Below are 18,296 nucleotides of genomic sequence, written 5' to 3'. Positions count from 1 at the left end.
TTTGGGTATTTCCCTGATCATGCTTATTGTATAATTACTATTGTATAATTAACATTTACAATTTCTACTTTGATATACATTTTATGAAACAAAAATATAACTAAGGATGCTTTACATTTTTTTTTTATTTATCCTGTTATTATAACTATAGGACTTATTATCGTACTGCTTTTAATTGAAATATAAATTCAATTGACATACATATACATTAAGTATGTATCTATAGTTCCCTCTATAATATCAATAATCTATTTTGCGGCTTCTTTCATCAAGTACAAAAATTAAATTTACACACTAAATGTATAAATTTAACTAAATACCCAAGATCCAAATCCTTTATTACCCGCCGTAACGTAGAGGCACGCAACGAACCGGGATGCTCGATTTGGCAACATAGACTAATAATTTTGGCTTGGGATGCTAGAGCTCACTCAGGCCAGCATCCTTTTAGCAAAGTATATAGATTTCAACTATATACTTTGTATATAAATTTTAGACTGTGCTTTTAGGGTCCGCAAATTTAACATTGGAGTATTTATCTGGTGCGGAGCTATTTACATCTGTGGTTGGGGTAAAGCGTGCCGACTATATACTCACCTCTGTTTTTTTTTTGCTTTCCTATTATAATTCGTTACGTTATTATATATATGTATGTATACAACGTAGGTTTATTAAATTTTTGGCTAAATAACAATACATCTTATAATTCTTTTAGATGGGGATTATTGTTACAAATGTCAAATATTATCATCCATATAAATAAACTTCTGAAAGAAAAAATACCCTAACTGACAAGCAATATAACATGGCTAGATCAGATAACGAAAAAATGTTGACAAATCGCACGCCGTGTGTGCAAGATAAGCGACTTTGTTTAATCTCGAGAATCTCGCTTAGGAAAACAATTTTTCGCCCCGATTAATGTTCATGTATTATTGTAGGGCAATCATAATCGCGCGAGTGTTATCACAAGATAATATTGTCAATACCTTGTTCTTGCATTAACGTTTTATAGCATCTAGTAATAATAAGAATAATATTACAGTTGGTAGTGTTAGTCAGTAAACTTGAGTAATGTGTTAATGACTCGTATTCTGTTTGTTTTCTGCTGGAACAAGTGGTTCGTTTAGTTTGTGGTTTGACCTGGTGCACACTTTTTGGAATTTAATAACTGAAAAATACCTATCTAGCGAAAGCTGGTGAAACACGTAGCCACGTAATAATTCTATGATTGAATAAAACGATACATACAAGGTAAATTTGAAGATTTTTCATACAAATAAAATAATGCCCTGAAAATTATGTTATTTTTTAATGTGTTTTAAAATGAGAATTTTTGGTATGTTTATCAGTACATAGCATACAGAGACATATCACTAATTTTGTTTTACACACTATTTTTCTTTCTTTTCAAATTTTTAGATAATTTTAGATAATATTGTAAGGTTTTCTATTTTTTTTTAAATTAAAAAATCTAAATTAAGAAATACGTTCTCGTTTCGTTTGTCAGTGCTTTGTCACCTAGAATGGAAGAAAATATCAAATAGCCATAATAATTGGGATTTGTTTATGACTATGTTAACTGAAGACTGAAGAGAGGATGTATTTTTTATTTTTTTTTTATTTTATTGACTTGAGCCTTACATAGCAGCGGTGGGATAGACTCAAGTTTTCGAGTTGTGTATTTTATTGAATTACTCCGGCTTATTCTTGTTGTTGAAATAAGATTTTCAACAACTATCAATAGTTATGTGTGTGTAGTGTTTAGTGAAGTTATAAAATGGGAAAATCTAAACAAAGTAGATCGTCATCCTCCAGCTCGTCCTCAGAGAGTTCTACACAAAGGAGAATAATTAGAAGGCTGAAAAGAAAGTTAAGTAAGCTGTCACAACAAGTAAGTTTAAGTAATAGTAGTCGAGTCTCGTCTATGAATAATTATTATTCAGCTTTTAATGAGACTGCTACTTGACCCGAGTGCTGACAGTTATTGAGTGTTGACGAACTATCTACATTTCATAACTAGAATGAATCATTATTAGCTACTAGTAGATTTCAAGGGAATGCTCACCGGTTGTATGGTAGTGCTAATGTAGCTGGTTCGGGTTGGGAAGACCTTAAGGATTAATTAGAAATTAATTTTCCAGGAACTACAAGATTTGGTAAATTATTAAAAGAAGTACTTAATGCCTTATTAATTCTAGTAGCACCTGCACCCTACTGAAAGCATCAATTGCCGAACATTTGAAACTTACTATAGTTAGTAAATCTTCCAAAACTTGGATCTTCCAGTAAGTCAGTATTAACCAATGTACAGGTGGAAGTAATAGCGGCCACTTTCACAGCTTTAATATAAGATGATAGTCAGCTAAATTACGACTTATACTAGAAACCGATTTTATAAATTAAGAACATATCGTACTTAGAAAAATAAAAATCTCAGTTTGTTAAAACAACCACTTTCTCCGGCTGCCTTGGAGGGTTTTGATGTAAACACAATATCTGTTAATACGATAGATGCAATATTTCTGGATATGTTAATAGTGGGCAAGGAAATGAAAGAAGATGAAAAATTAAAGCTGGTAACCTTAATGAATTGTGATTGTGTTTTGTTCTCTTTAAGAGACCTTGGTAAATCTGCCACAAAAATGACATTAAATTTAAAATGTGAAGAACCAGTAGCTTATAATCCTTACCGGAGGTCCGTTTCTGAGAGATCAATTTTACGGGAACTTATTAATGAACTGTTGTCTAATAATACAGTGCTTTTCTTTAATTATCCCCTCTTTATTTAAACTTGAGGTAATGCAATTGATGAATAAATACTATGATTTAAAGCCAAATTGATAGATGAAAATTTCAAGATGGCTGATCTGATCAAGAGGGCGACATCTTGGAAAAAAAATTAAATGGAAAGGGTGATCTTGTGGCACATCATATTTTGAAGCTCCTGACAAGTACTTTATAACCCTAGAATATAAATCAATATCTTTATTTACTACAAAATGGTGATATATTTAATAATTACCTGAATACATTAACATTTAACTTGATATATCGAATAAATACATTGAGTTCAATTGAAAAAATGCTGGAAATGGTTGCCTTGAACTTCTTGACACAAGAACAGTCGGTCCGAAATTTCACACCGAACATTTTCAAATACACTAACATCGATATTTCTACAAATATTCGTTATTGTCTGTCGTAAATCCTATACTGAAACAGGTTCAATTTCGTACACCTTTTGTTTCTAATAGCCCCATAAAAAAAGTCTAGAGTTGTCAAGTCTGGCGAGCGAGCTGGCCATTGTACAGGTCCTCGACGGCCAATCCAACGACCGGGGAAATTGTTATCTAAATAGTTCCGAACTTGTCTGGAATAGTGTGGTGGAGCTCCATCGTGCTGGAATACAATATCCATATCGAGTTCATTAGGATTCGTTTCGACAATTTCGGTCAATAGTATTTTCCAGCATATACGAATACAGTTCCCCTGTTAAATTTTGTTCAATGAATAGAGGCCCCACAATATGGTTTCCCAATATCCCTGCCCAAACGTTTATTTTTTCTGGATATTAAAAGTATGAGTTTCCCAGAAGACGTGACGATAAGTGTTACTCCAATAACGATAAGTTTGTCTATGAACATTACCTTTTGAGAAAAAATGTACATTCATTACTAAAACAAATATTATGGAGATAGGTAGGATGCCGTGCAATGGTTTCCACAGTTCCGCAGAATTCTGTCCTTCGATCAGGGTAATCTTTAGTTAACTGGTGTACCATTTGGATTTTGTACGGATAATACTTATTCCTTTTCAAAAGTCTCCATACAATAGAAGGACAAACCTCATGTTCATTCGCGACAGAGGAAGTTGGTTGTTGGGTATTAACTATCATCTCATTAATTATTTGAACTTGCTTTTCTTCCGAAATGAAGGCTTTTTGTTGTTTACACTACCAGTAGTTGTAAATTTAGATACGAGTTCCCGTAAATATTTTCTACAAATAGGACGATTTGGGAAACGATCGCTGAAAATCCTTTCGGTTTCGTGAAGGTTACGCGTCGCACCGTAAATAAAAATCCCTTCGATTTTTTCTTCCAATGGACGAGAATTGACCATTTTAAACTACTACTACTAAAACCGAAAACAAAATAAGAATATTTTGACTGCACAATGATATTTGTTTTCGTACTGATATTTTTGTCAGTCAACAAAAAAAAACCAAAACAAACTTATATCGAAATTGTCGCTGTCGCTGTGGATACGGTAGAAAATAACAATTATTTGTAGAGATATGCATGTCATAGTGTTTTGGTATTCAGGTAATTATTAAATGTACCACCATTCTGTAGTAGGTAAAGATATTGGATTTTTAATCTAGGGTTATAAAGTACTCGTTATGAGCTTAAAAATAATGTGCCACAAGACCACCCTTTCCATTAACTTTTTTTCCAAGATGACGCCCAGCAGCCATCTTGAAATTTTCATTTATCAATTTTGCTTTAAAACATAGTATTCGTTCATCAATTGCATTGTCTCAAGTTTCTATATTTTGAATTGATCCGTTCAAAAAATAAAGAGGGGGAGGGGAGACATTAAATAAAAGCACTGTATATTGAGCTACTAAGCGCCCATTTAAAAAATGGCATTACGAAAGTCGCATTATTTTGGTCCACCCTTAATTAACCTCCTCTTTCCGCACACTCTGTATAACATATGATATATTTTAACTACTCTATAGTAACTTTGCATGTAATTACTGTTATATGGTGTTTGTAAAGTATTCGATAAAGTATCAATTGGGGAATAAATGCTCAACTAAAAACAACGTGTCGGAGCGTTTTTTCAAACACGCCCCCATTTATTCCTTAACAAATTTATTTTATTGGGCTGATACAAACTGTATAAATAGATCTTAATTATTACCAATAAATTTACATACAAATACACTATTTTAACATGATAATTAATTGCTTAACTCTTATAACATATTATACGCCACTTTGCTAAAAGTGTGTCCCACACATAACAAAATAGTTTTCAATAAATCAATTAAGAGAATTTTTTTTTTGTAGTATTACAGATCTGGCATCGAGTTAGCATATCGAAAATTGGCACAGGAACATCATCGCGATTAGCTCGAACGGCGATCTGTCGCGCTCGTCCATCCGTGTAAATATTATTTTCACTGGAAAATTAACAGCATCATACCATCGCATCGGTCGAGATTTGGAAAATCGACGTTTTCTTGTAAACAGTATTTTTTAAGAGTTTGTGTTGTGCTGAATGGACATGTCTGTGCCGTGTTTGGGTAGGAGACGGGTAAGTAGTTTTTATTTTTTATTTTATGGTCTAGCAATTACATCAAATATCTCATTAAAAGAAGGATTTAATATTAAATTACGAGACAGTTAAGAGATTTTAGACCACCTACCAAAACTCTTTATTTTTAGTCTTTACATGTGTGTTAAATTACTGCAAAAATCTTGTTTCCTCTTCAGAAAAATTCAAGTTATACCTTTCGAACCCAACAATTCCAAAATTATATTGTTTAACAAAAATCCGTAAACCTGGCAATGTTACAAATTATTTTTTAATGTAACAACTCATACTATGAACAACTGGAAGGTACAGCCATGGGTATTTGCCTCCCTCCCTTCCTAGCAGAGCTCTTTATGAACCGTTTTGAGTTAAATGTAAAAAATACATTCCAATACTTCTCACGAGTTTGGTTATAATATGTTGATAATGCGTTTGCTGTGTTCGACAAAAGCAAATGCAATATTGATAATTTTGTAGAACAGCTCAATAACTGCCTTCCATCTATTAAATTTACCTTGGAACAAGAAACAAATAACGAACTTCCATTCTTAGATACTCTTGTCATCAAAAATAATAATTTAATAAAGTTAGAATTTGATATTTATAGAAAAGAAAAAAATACTTTTAGATACATAACTAGTGACTGTAACCATTGTTTTTAACATAAAGTGGCTAGCATGCATTTCTTGGTACATCGCTTGATCTCATTTCCTCTAAGTGATAGCAGATTTAATAAAGAAAAAGCAACGCTAAAACAATTTAGGGTCAATGATTCTGACGATAGGATTATTAATAAGCTGATTAGAAGACATAGGTTTAAAGTTAAACTTAAAAAATCTACCATATTTCAAAAAGATGAAAATAAGCAAACTTTTGCTGCAATACCATACGATCCTATCTTGACGAGAGGCTTTGATAGGGTTTTCAAAGACTTAGGTCTAAGAATGGTCTATCAAAGTTCGGCCAAGTTACGAAATCTTTTAGGAAACCCAAAAGATAAAATAAAGATTAATGAAAAGTCTGGGATGTATGCGATTAATTGCAACGATTGTGATAAGTACATAGAATAAACCAGAAGATCAATTAATGTCAAATTTAAAGAACATATAGCTCATGTGGAATTATGGAAGAGTTGAAAAGTCAAGTGTGGCTGAACATGTTTTAAATACTGGTCACTTTGTAGGGATAGACAACTTAAAATTACTTAAAACAGTTAATAACAATAGAAAATTAGATGCATACGAAAGTTTCTTAAAGAAAACTTCTTAAAGGTCCAATCCCTTATAGTCAATTATATAGTTTAGTTACTGTTTAAGATTTGTTTTCCCATGCTTCATTGCTTTTGCCGCTCTATTAGTTACATCATTATTTATTCATCGTATATAAGAAGATTTGTAAATAGTTGTAGTTTAGTTTTAATTTTTTCCCGAGGAGGCTAACATCGTTAGCGAAATACGTGTCGAGATTAAAAATAAAGAGTTTTGGTTAGTGGTAAAACTGTCTAGTAATTTGAGCATCACACCAAAGGTTTCAACTATAGGACTGTAAGGATTTATTAGTTTATTCTTAGAATTTTAAGCCAATTATAGGATATGAAAAGGGATTTGGCTCTTGGCTTTTATGATACTTTTAAATATTATAAAACTTATTAAAATACATTAACTTTTTTTAATTGCTTAATTTTAGGTAATTCTTATAGACTCCAACTCTAAAACTTTTAATTCAACACTAAGCCTATTACTTGCGTTATAAAATAGAGGATTACCATTTTTTTTTTAATCTCAGAATTTCAAAATTACACAATTACACAAAAAGTAATTTATTTCTAGAATTAATGAACGATTTATGAAAATCTATAACTTCAAGTATATCATAGGCATCTAATATACAGGGTTATCCAAAATAAGTCTCAACCACTGGTAAGTTTATGACCTTTTGTATAAAGGAATCAGCTATGTTGTGCCTCTTAAGCCCTATAACACTAGCTTTCCTGTATGGTTTTCAAGAGAGTTAAGAAGCTTAGTTTTACATAAGAAAGTTGCTCATAAGAAGTTTAAGGGGTCTCAATTGCAAAGTGATTTCTTGGTTTTTTCTGGGCTTCAGCAGTCATGCAGTGTGTTGAGCGGTCAATGTTACCGCGATTGTATTTTTCGTACCGAGAATAATCTATTGTTAAATCCTAGGTTATTCTGGAAACATGTAAGCAATGTTAAAAAGTCAAATATTATTCATAAACATATGTTTGTGAATGATGAAACTAGTGATGAGGGTGGTGATACAGTTAATTTATTTGCCAAATATTTGTCAAAGCCTGCCAGCCAGCCAGTTGAAATAATTTTATTGGTTTTTGCACTAAAATATATAGTAGATAATATACCTAAATATTTGGTAAAAGGAATATCATTGGACTCATCAATTAATATGCTATAAGGTAGATCTCCAACATCCTCTGTAAGCTCATTACGGAAATAAGGTGAAATTACATTTGTTATTACTTCGAAACATTTGGTCCGTTGCATTTGCAATTTTTCAACAATATTACGTACAATAAATGAACGTATTTTTATTATGTAACACTCAAAAAACCTTTAAATGAGAATTTACAAGTGGGAATCAAGTGTTCGATACTTAATATCGAAGAATGACATGCAATATATATTGCTAGTTTGCCCTCGGCCTTTTTTACTGAGTCTAGTTGACTTTCTGGCTTAAAAGGCAATTTGGTATTTTACAAAACAATCATTGCGTTGTTCTTATGCCTTTTGCTATTTGCATGATTTTTCAAATCAGAGTATTTATTTCCAATTGTGGTCATACAAAATTTACACTTTGCCAATTTACCGTTGGTTGACTCAACGAAAGTTAACCATGGCGATAAAATGGGATCTTTCATCCAAACTTTTTTAAACTTTTGATTATACGTATTTACCATTTTAAAATATAGGATCTAACTAAAATATATTATCAACTAATAAAATGTATAATAGTTCTAAACATTGTTACCAAAACTTACCGTTATTTTAACTCAGTAGAAGTTAAATTAACTATTTATTAACCATGTGGAAACGCAATTCTTACAACACAATTAAATCAATAAATCTTGGTTTTTTTCTGGGCTTCAGCAGTCATGCAGTGTGTTGAGCGGTCAATGTTACCGCGATTATATTTTTCGTACCGAGAATAATCTATTGTTAAATCCTAGGTTATTCTGGAAACATGTAAGCAATGTTAAAAAATTAAATATTATTCATAAACATATGTTTGTGAATGATGAAACTAGTGATGAGGGTGGTGATACAGTTAATTTATTTGCCAAATATTTGTCAAACGTATATTCTGATAAAGCATTTCAAATACCTGAATATTATATGACAGAGCTTGTAGATCAATTCGATGTCAAATTTGTAGAATTATCTTTAGTAGAGGTTTTTGACGAGATTCATGGCTTACAGCGCAAGACTTCTGCGGGACCGGATGGCATACGCAGCTTGCTACTTCGTGAATGCGTATGCACTCTGTCGAAGCCTATTTGCACTTTATTCAATCTGTCTGTAAAGTCGGGAGTATTTCCTTCTTTTTGGAAGAATTCGTATATTACGCCGATATTTCAGTCTGGTAATATTAGTGATGTCAGTAATTATCGGGGAGTTTGTATACAGTTAACCATGCCTAAACTTTTGGATGCACTTGTAACCAAGCAATTGTCATGGCAATATAAAAGCCTTATTATTAACAATCAACATGTTTCTCAAAAAGGTCGTTCCACTGTTACTAACTTAATATGTTATAAAGATTAACTGTTTAAGGCTTTTGGTAAGGGTTCATAAGTTGCTGCTGTTTATACGGATTTTTCGAAGGCGTTCGACAGAGTTAATGATGCGCTTCTACTGGCAAAGCTTAAAGCTTTAATTGGATCGAATGTTATTTGTTGGCTAAGGGATTTGTCTACTGGGTAGATCGCATTGTATACGGCTTAAAATAACTTCTTACATACTTACAAATCTCACTGCCGTAACAAATACGTTTTATAAACGAACTTATCTATGATAATAGCTCTCACTCTAGGAAATTTACCAGGCATGTTAGAAGCCTTGCACATTTACAAGTCGATATTATAATAATTAATCATTTGCTTGATCAAGGCAATTTGTTCTTCATGTTTCTACTTAAAGTCAATTAGTTTAGTGAAGCTTTCACGTACTATGGTCCGGTCCTAATTTGTTTTGCGAAAATAACGTAGTACAAAAAAAGGTTGTTCGGTATGAGAAACATCTGCCATCCACAATGATGGAATCTGGCCTCTCTCATATTGTTACTTATGAAGTTGTAACCTCTTTTTATTTAGATTTCTGTTTTTGTTTACGTTGACTGATGTTGAAAGTCTTTAATAAAGAGTCACATATTATGCTTACGGCAGCTTATCAGTCTGGAGAATATTAATTATAATAAAAAGGATGTTAAGAAATATAACACATAGTAAAACACAAAATAAACTACAATTATTAATATTATATTATCAAAATAAGACAGTTTCTTGTTAAAAGTACAACCCCTGAAATCAAATAAAAAATAAATATAGCTTCCAGTGCGGTTGCTTACATACAATACTGTATGAAAATCAGGATAGTGAGATTAAAAGGTATTAAATAAATTTTTATTTAGGTACATATGTAAATTACATTATAACGTAATTTACCAAGAAAGAGCTTTAGACACTAGACAATAATTAATATACGAGGGCGGGTCAATAAGTCCGTGACTTTTTGAATTTCCTTATTTTTAATGGAAATGGCAACTTTGCTCCTATCAACAGAGAACTGTCAGTTGACGCTTGTCAAAATTTGAACAAGCTGCGTCATTTAGTTTGTGTTTGACAGCTGTTGATAGCAGACTACCACTCGTTTTGAGAAGAAAATGGAAAAAAGTGAATTTCGTGTGCTCATTAAGCATTATTTTTTACGGAAAAAAAACCATCACTCAAACCAAGGCCAAGCTTGATAAATATTATGGGGACTCTGCACCATCCATTTCCATGGTACAAAAGTGGTTTACTGAGTTTCGATGTGGCCGTACAAGCACAGAAGATACCGAACGTTCTGGACGCCCAGTCGAGGTCTCTACATCCAAAACAATCGAAAAAATTCACGATATGGCTTTAGCCGATCGGAGATTGAAAGTAAGAGAGATTGTGGAAGCCATAGGCATCTCATATGGTTCAGTAGTTTCAATTTTGAATGATCATTTGAGTATGAGAAAGCTTTCCGCAAGATGGGTGCCGCGTTTGCTCACAATCGACCACAAACGCAACCGTGTGACAACTTCCCAGGAGTGTTTGGCGTTATTCAACCATAATATGGACGAATTTTTGCATGGTTTCGTCACCGTGAACGAAACGTGGATCCACCACAACACGTCGGAAACCAAACAGCAGTCAAAACAGTGGATTTCTCGGGGTGAATCGGCGCCCAAGAAGGCAAAGGTGGGTTTGTCAGCCAATAAAGTCATGGCGACCGTTTTTTGGGATGCACGCGGTATAATCCACATTGACTATCTTCAAAAAGGGAAAACAATCAATGGAGAATATTATACCAACTTATTGGATAGATTCAATGAGGAACTGAAAGAAAAAAGACCACATTTGGCCAAAAAAAAAATTCTTTTCCACCAAGACAATGCCAGAGTCCACACATGTGCAGTTTCCATGGCAAAAATCCATGAATTAGGTTACGAATTACTTCCTCATCCGCCCTATTCTCCAGATTTAGCCCCCAGTGACTATTTCCTATTCCCAAACTTAAAGAAATGGCTCGGCGGAAAGAGATTTGACTTCAACGACGAAATCATCTCTCAAACAAATGCCTATTTTGATGACCTCGACAAATCATATTTTTCCGAAGGGATAAAAAAATTGGAGAAACGTTGGACTAAGTGTATAGAACTCAAAGGAGACTATGTTGAAAAATAAAATAACTTTTTATATAAAAACCTGTCTTTTATCCAAAAACGCACGGACTTATTGACCCGCCCTCGTATTAAGGAGCCATCAAATGACATAACTTAGCCAATATGACTAGTCCCAAAATCAAAATTACAATAACAAATCAGACATCATGACATTGTTTGAACCTTCCGTTTATCTTCCTTAACCTGGTAACCCATTGTGCAGATTCAATGATAGCAGCTGACTAAGGTCCAATCAATAACGTCATAAAGAAGCAATAAATCCTGATAAAGCACTAATTTCTAATGGGAAATGGGCAGCACCTGAGATGGCTCGGGATGGTGTTGAGATGGCCCTTAAAACTAAGATCGCACTTGACTTGGTCAAAGACTTAGTTTATGACCCGGCATAAGACCCTAATATTAACACGTAAAACCTCAAAAATGGCGGCCTTAAAACCCATGAGAAAACGTTTAACAAAGAATAGGAATCAAGCTTACCTCAAGATGTTGGAGGGTCTTTTATAAAATGTATTAAAGTAATTTTTCACTTACATGGCTAGTGTCGCCATGAGGTAACTATGAGGTCGAATCCCAACCTTGAGCAATTCAAACTTGTTTACCTGAAGTCGTGTTGCCAACTCGCTGAATGCTTTCTCCGCTGTTTATGAGAAGAAATTCCCCTAAAATCTGCTAGACCCTAAAACACGGTGTTAAACGGTCGCGGCCGGCAGGGGGGGGGGTTGGACAAAAATGTTATAAAACGTATATTATATTTTTTATTTGGTTACTTATAAGAATAAAACAAATAAATGAGTAGAGTAACGAAACTTATAATTACCATATTCCAAGAAAAATATAAACAGATAATCTGATTAATTCACATTTTGTATTTAAAACTACAATCTACAAATACTTAAATAATATAAGTCATTTTAGTTAAAAAAAATATATATCATTTTCTAGATCATCCGTGTCACCGATGCCTATTGCTTGGGAGTAGGATTCGTTGGTTCTGATCTTTTTAATAATATTATTTGGCAGCAAGAAATCTTTACAGCAAATACCATTTTTTCGTAGTCCATTACGAATGGCGAGAATTGAATTGAGTAATGGAAGTTTCATGCGATTTCTAAGCTTATTTTTAATAATGTTTATTTGGCTGAATTGTCGTTCTATTTCGACACCAGTTCTTTAAATACGACAATATTTTGAGAATCCTTGTACGTACATAAAAACTTCGAACCTAAAATCGTGCGTATTGTCAATACTTTTCCATGGAAGTAAATGGAGTTTTTTCCATTGATTGTCGATCAGTGCTATTTCTTTGTTATTTTTATTTATTAATTTTAATAAGTCTATCTCTTATTATGATTTAACCAATTTTGAACCGAAAAAAATGAATTTTTTTTTAAACATTTATATTGTCAGGGACTCGACTTTTGATTTCGGTAATTAAGCTTACAACGAACCTTATACATCGATTGCGAAGGCCGTCTTCGTCGTTAAAGCATTTTGCTACCATAGTTTTTAATTGAGTTTCAAAGAGGTCCGTAACATCTTTTATCGGTATAATCCTCCAGCTTATCGGTGAATACATTAAATTTTGAGTTTGGTGTAACAACTTTATTAACTAATGAGGTCAGTAAATCCATTAAAGCTTTGTTTGCCTCAAAAGCTTTATTAACTCTATTAACATCAATTAATATTGGTTTTAAAAAACAAATATAAGCATAATTGAAGTCATCTGAGTACATTTGATGTAACAAATCCGCAGTATAACATTTATCGTTACTTAATTTAGCTGTTTGAAAGTGAGTAGTTTCAACTCTAACCACTGAGTATGTATGCGACTAACAGCTGGCTCAATAGACAACCATCTAGTTGCACAAGCTTGCACTATCTTAAGAGGTTCAGCACCGTCAATTGTTTTATACAATTCATTATATAATGATTGTCTCATGGAGGACAGTCATAGGTTTCACAAATTAAAAATTCTAAATTTTGTGGCAGTTCTTTTGTTGCAGCTGATGCAGCAAGCTGTAATGTATGGCATATACAGCGAATTAAAATAATATTGGGATTATAGGCCAATAACTTTTTATGAACGCCATTGTTTACACCAGGGATTGGAAGCATAAAGAAAATTGATGATTGTATTTCACAATAGTTGCGAAGAACAAATGTATTGTTTTATTTTTTTATATATTTTTTATAATCAATATATTTGCAGTTTTTTTTAATGAGTTATTTTTTCTCCTAAATACATTTTACCACACAAAAAAAGGAGTCATTTAAACATCCATGATACTATGTGCAATACGTGTAATTGTTTTTCTGACGAATGTTCATTTATGATACTGTAGATTTACACAATTGCAGATATTGATCGCATTACATCTCTAGATTATTTGGAAAAATATATAATATCCCGAAAAATTAAATCTGTGAACAGGAGCCACATTTTTAAACCAAATCTGGAAATATAATTTGTGAAATGGATTTAGAGTCCTTAGAAACTGCTATTGGGTCAGCTTTACTAAATGCTTGTGAGGAAAATGATCAGACCATCAGACAATCTAATTTTTCATGCTGTATATTAAGTTCAGCTCCAAGAATGACTTGCTCGATTCTCTCCAGCATAGTTCTGGACAGTCACAAACAATATGTGTCATAGTTTGTTATTTTCCTATGCATAATCTAGACTCAGCATTAGCTGCCAGGCCATTTTTATGCATATAATGTCAGTCGCCTGGATGCAAGTCCCGACAAGTCACTTTTTTTCCGAAACCTTTATTATTACATCACAAATATTAAGACACATAAACCTACACATCCATAAATATTTTATAGAGCAAATTCCGACAAATCCGATTAGAATAGGCTCCTAAAAATGTATCTTGATGCAAAAACCGACAAGTCCAGCCCCATTTTAGATGCAAAAGTCGACATTTCCAACTCGCCAATGAAAGGATAGCATGATGTAGCATGGATTCTATGAATCGTTTATAAAAAATGTATTAATATATAATAATGTGAAGTGTGAGACAAAAAGAGAAAAGGCAAAACAAGGTACGCTATTTATTTTTATTAAAACATCACATTATACTCATTTATAGGTATTTTGCTAAAATATTGCCTGTATACCCCACTTGCGGCCATAATGGAAAACCATATCAGCCATTTCAGTGTACATCTCAGCTCTCTATGAAAGCTGTAAAAGAATTTCATGCAGCGTTTTATCAAAATAAAGATAAGAGGGGTCAAGACATGTTTATATTACACCACTGCGACTCAAAAAATCCAGCTAGGCAAAGAAAGCAAACAGAAACTGAAAATAAACCAAAATCTTGTATTTTATCTAATAATACTAGTATGTCGAACAGCCTTCCAAGGTATTATAGAAATTAAAAAAGATAGAATTCTCCATATCTTGAAAAGATAAAAGCAAAACTCGCTTATTCCTGTCGAAAGAAGAGGCCGAGATCGAGTTGGGCAAAAAAAATAAGGGAAAAAAGCATCTATAAAGAATTTTATTGAGTCTTTAAAATGCGTGCAATCTCATTACTGCCGCTAAAAAACATTTAACAGAATTTATGGGTAAATAAATTAAGTATTACAAAACTCTGGAAAATGTACAACAATCAAATGGCTCAGAACGAAGATCTCAAAGTCGAAGAATGTTTCTTTAGAGATTATTTTAACAAACATTTCAACGTTGGTTTTGGAACGCCGAAGACAGATCTCTGTTCAACTTGCTTACAATAAAAGTTTTACGTACAAAAAGGAGCTTGATGAAACAAAAAGGACTAATTTAACAGCACAAGAACGTCTTCACAAATTAAGAGAGTTTCAAAAAATTTCTACAAGAGGAAAAAGATGATTTAGTCATAATTTCGTTTGACTTTCAAAAGAATTTGGTACTACCGAAACTTCCAGATCAGTCAGCCTAGTTCAGAATGCAGATTAACTTTTATCACCTTGCTATAGTATGTGCATCATTAAAAAGTAAACTAACTCTGGATCGCCCTAGAAGTTAGAATGAAATTTCATCATTTCTGCATCACTTTGTTTCAAATTTATTTTTGTGGAAAATTTGCCACTGTTTACAGAGTTGGAACTGATGCTAAGATTAATGATTGGAAAACTGAAACTCAAAAATTATTAAAGCAAGCAGGCTATTGGCATTTTAAGTTCCAACGTGCAAAGAGAATAATAATTTTTAAAGGGTAAACTGGAGTACCACTTGTAAGAGGGGAAGTCTTTTACAAAAATGACTTATTGTTACCAATAAGTCCAATAAGTAAAAGAGGGAAAAAGGTTTCGCCAATGTGCCCAAGAGTAATAAATACTGAAATAGCTATTAAGCAGGATAAGAAGAAAAGTATTGCAAAACTATTGGAGACACATTACAGAAGAGAATGGGACAATCAAGATGGACTTATTTTTTTCAAAGCAGTAATCCACGAAGCTCTTGACCAAGCTGAACAAGAGATTTAACACACTGCAGAAAATGACGAAAAAAACTGCGAAGCAGAAACCGATAGCTTTCGAATTTAAAGTAGCGAATGCTTGATTGTACTATTAACAAATAAAACTTTTTTTTCTATTAATAATGTTTTTTCTTTTTATTAGAAACTAAATTTTATCTGCAAAAACCGACATGTCTAAACTATTTAATGCAATTGTGCAGTTTTTGAATCCCTTTCATTTTTGCAAAGTACACTTTCAAGATGTCTAGTTAAAAAAAATATTCTTCTAAAAAACTGCATCTTTATTAATAATAGAATAAACATAACAAGTTTTTCTACATTATCTCAAATTTTGTTTACCTGGACTTGTCGGGTTTTGCATCTAGGCGACTGATGTATTAGTTTAGAATGATCAGTATATAACTGAAGTTAAAAGTTGCACTTTTAACTTGAGAAAACTCAGATATAAATTTTTTTAAGTTTACAAATTCTTGCGCCGATATTGCTACAGCCACATACTCGGCCACCGTGGTAGATAACGCCACACAGGTTTGCCTTTTAGAAAACCAGCTCATTGGCTTTCTATCATATATTATTACAGATCCACTCGTGCTCTTTCTGTCTGTCTTGTCACCGGCCCAATCTGTGTCGGAAAATGCCACTAGCTCTTCACTGCCCTTAGTATAAAATAAACCACTATCAACGGTATCCTTCCGGTACCTCAAAATCCTTCGTCCTGTAGTCTATAAGAGAGGTTAAGTTGGCCTATCCAAAAATCGACTAAGATCGGATATTACGTATAGAATATTCGGTCTAGAAGTGCATGCTAAATACTAAAGAGAACCTATTAACTTTCTATAAGGTACAACTACAGTCTGATCTTGATACTGATCTTCTTTTTCATATTGAAATCCGGTTGCATAAGTGTTAATACTCCTTTGCAATCTGTCTAATCTTGTAAGATTTTTTCGATGTATCTCTTTTGTGTAATAGTCATGTTCTCAGTACTTCTGGGTATTTCCTTACAAACGAATGTATTCACATTTCCTAAAATTTTAGCATTTAGCTCTAGCTTAAGATGTTCAACAGTATTTTCAATTTAATTTTGATTCCCGGTAATAGTTAAGTCATCAACAAAGACCACAAGCCATGTGGACATTTGGTTTCTTAGACATATTCAAAAATCATACCGTGATCTCTTAAACTTTAAATCCGGCATTATTTCGTTAAGCTACTATTCCAGCATTTTAAACTTGCCTTAAAACCATAAAACGCTCTGCTTACCATCTGGCACCATTATGTATGCTTCAGATTCCATTCTACCATTTAAAAACGCACTTGAAAAATCCAGTTGATCTATACTACAGTCATTTTTAAAAGTACGGGCAAAAAATGCCCTTATAATAGTTAGCCTTGCCACTGCACATTGGCGTAAAATTCTCTTCATGAAATTATTGCACCTTTTTGGTACCATTATCTTTTGATCTAAATACCCATCTGGTATTTATTACCATTTTGTTATCAGGCAAATTATATAATGTTCAAAGGAGCAGGTTATTAAGAAACCTCTTTTTTAATTGCCTCTTGCCAACCAGGATCTCTTAATTCAGAGTATCTGACAATGTTTGAGGCTCTTCCTGTGTCAGATTTAGATATATTTTATAATTGTCAAGCCGTCCAGCCTTACTTACCTCCCTGCTAGTCCTTCTTACTACAGGCTCACCAACTAGCTCTTCACCAGGCTTCGCCTCACTTGTAACACCTTTATATTATCATGGTCATTAAAAACAATGCTTACTATTCTTCAATATTTTGGACCTCAACAGGCCATACAATACTTTTATATCTTTTTGGCTCTACTATTTTGCCATTACCGAGTTTCTGATCTGCAAAAAAATATAACATCCTTACTCAAATTAATTTTCTTCATTTTCAAATTTATATAACCCATAAAAATTCCTTTCTTTGACTTTAGATCTCTCTTCTTTCTTTGTTTGTCTGGCACATGCGCCTTCACAACCAAAAACTTTTATATGTGACAAATTGTGTTTCTTTTTATACCAAACTTCATAAGGATTTTTACCAGACGCTGCTTTAGTAGGAGCCCTATTGATAAGATATACAGCGGTACTTACTGCTTCTGCCCAATATTCGTTAGGAAGATTCATCAGACAACATACTATGAGCTTTTTCACAAATAGTATGATTTGCTCTTTTAGTAACTTCATTTTGCTGCGGAGTATCTAGACTAGAGACCAAATTGTTGTTGGATGAATTAGTTAATTTTTTTAACTCTCTAATTTTCCACAAGCATTTTAAAGTCTTTAAAAACATCAACTACTTAGCCTTTGTCGGATAGAAAAGATGTAAACATAAACCTTCAATATTCATCTATTAATTTGAAAATGTACTTACATTTTCCTATAGACCATGTCTCCATTGGCCGACACAAATCACTATGGACTAAGTGCTAAGTTTCTGGCATTCTTTGTACTACATTTAAACTGCTTTCTTTTGTGCTTGCCCTCCATACAAGACACACACATGACATTAGATATA

At 33.0% G+C, this 18,296-nt stretch overlaps 1 protein-coding gene across 1 annotated transcript in view; it reads left to right on the top strand.

Annotated features, from left to right (window-relative positions):
* Positions 1-934: 934 nt before the first annotated feature.
* LOC126742040 (calcium-binding protein E63-1) overlaps positions 935-18,296 on the top strand; it is a 49,533-nt gene continuing 32,171 nt past the window's right edge. Inside the window, exons 1-2 of the mRNA XM_050448567.1 lie at positions 935-1,254; positions 5,079-5,325. Of these exons, the coding sequence (XP_050304524.1) occupies positions 5,290-5,325 (36 nt within the window). The 5' untranslated portion in view covers positions 935-1,254; positions 5,079-5,289. The remainder of the gene's footprint in view (positions 1,255-5,078; positions 5,326-18,296) is intronic.

This window comes from Anthonomus grandis, chromosome 11, assembly GCF_022605725.1.
Source record: "Anthonomus grandis grandis chromosome 11, icAntGran1.3, whole genome shotgun sequence".
Lineage (NCBI taxonomy): Eukaryota > Metazoa > Arthropoda > Insecta > Coleoptera > Curculionidae > Anthonomus > Anthonomus grandis.
Note: the sequence above shows the minus strand (reverse complement) of the source record. Positions and strands in the feature narration are given on the sequence as shown.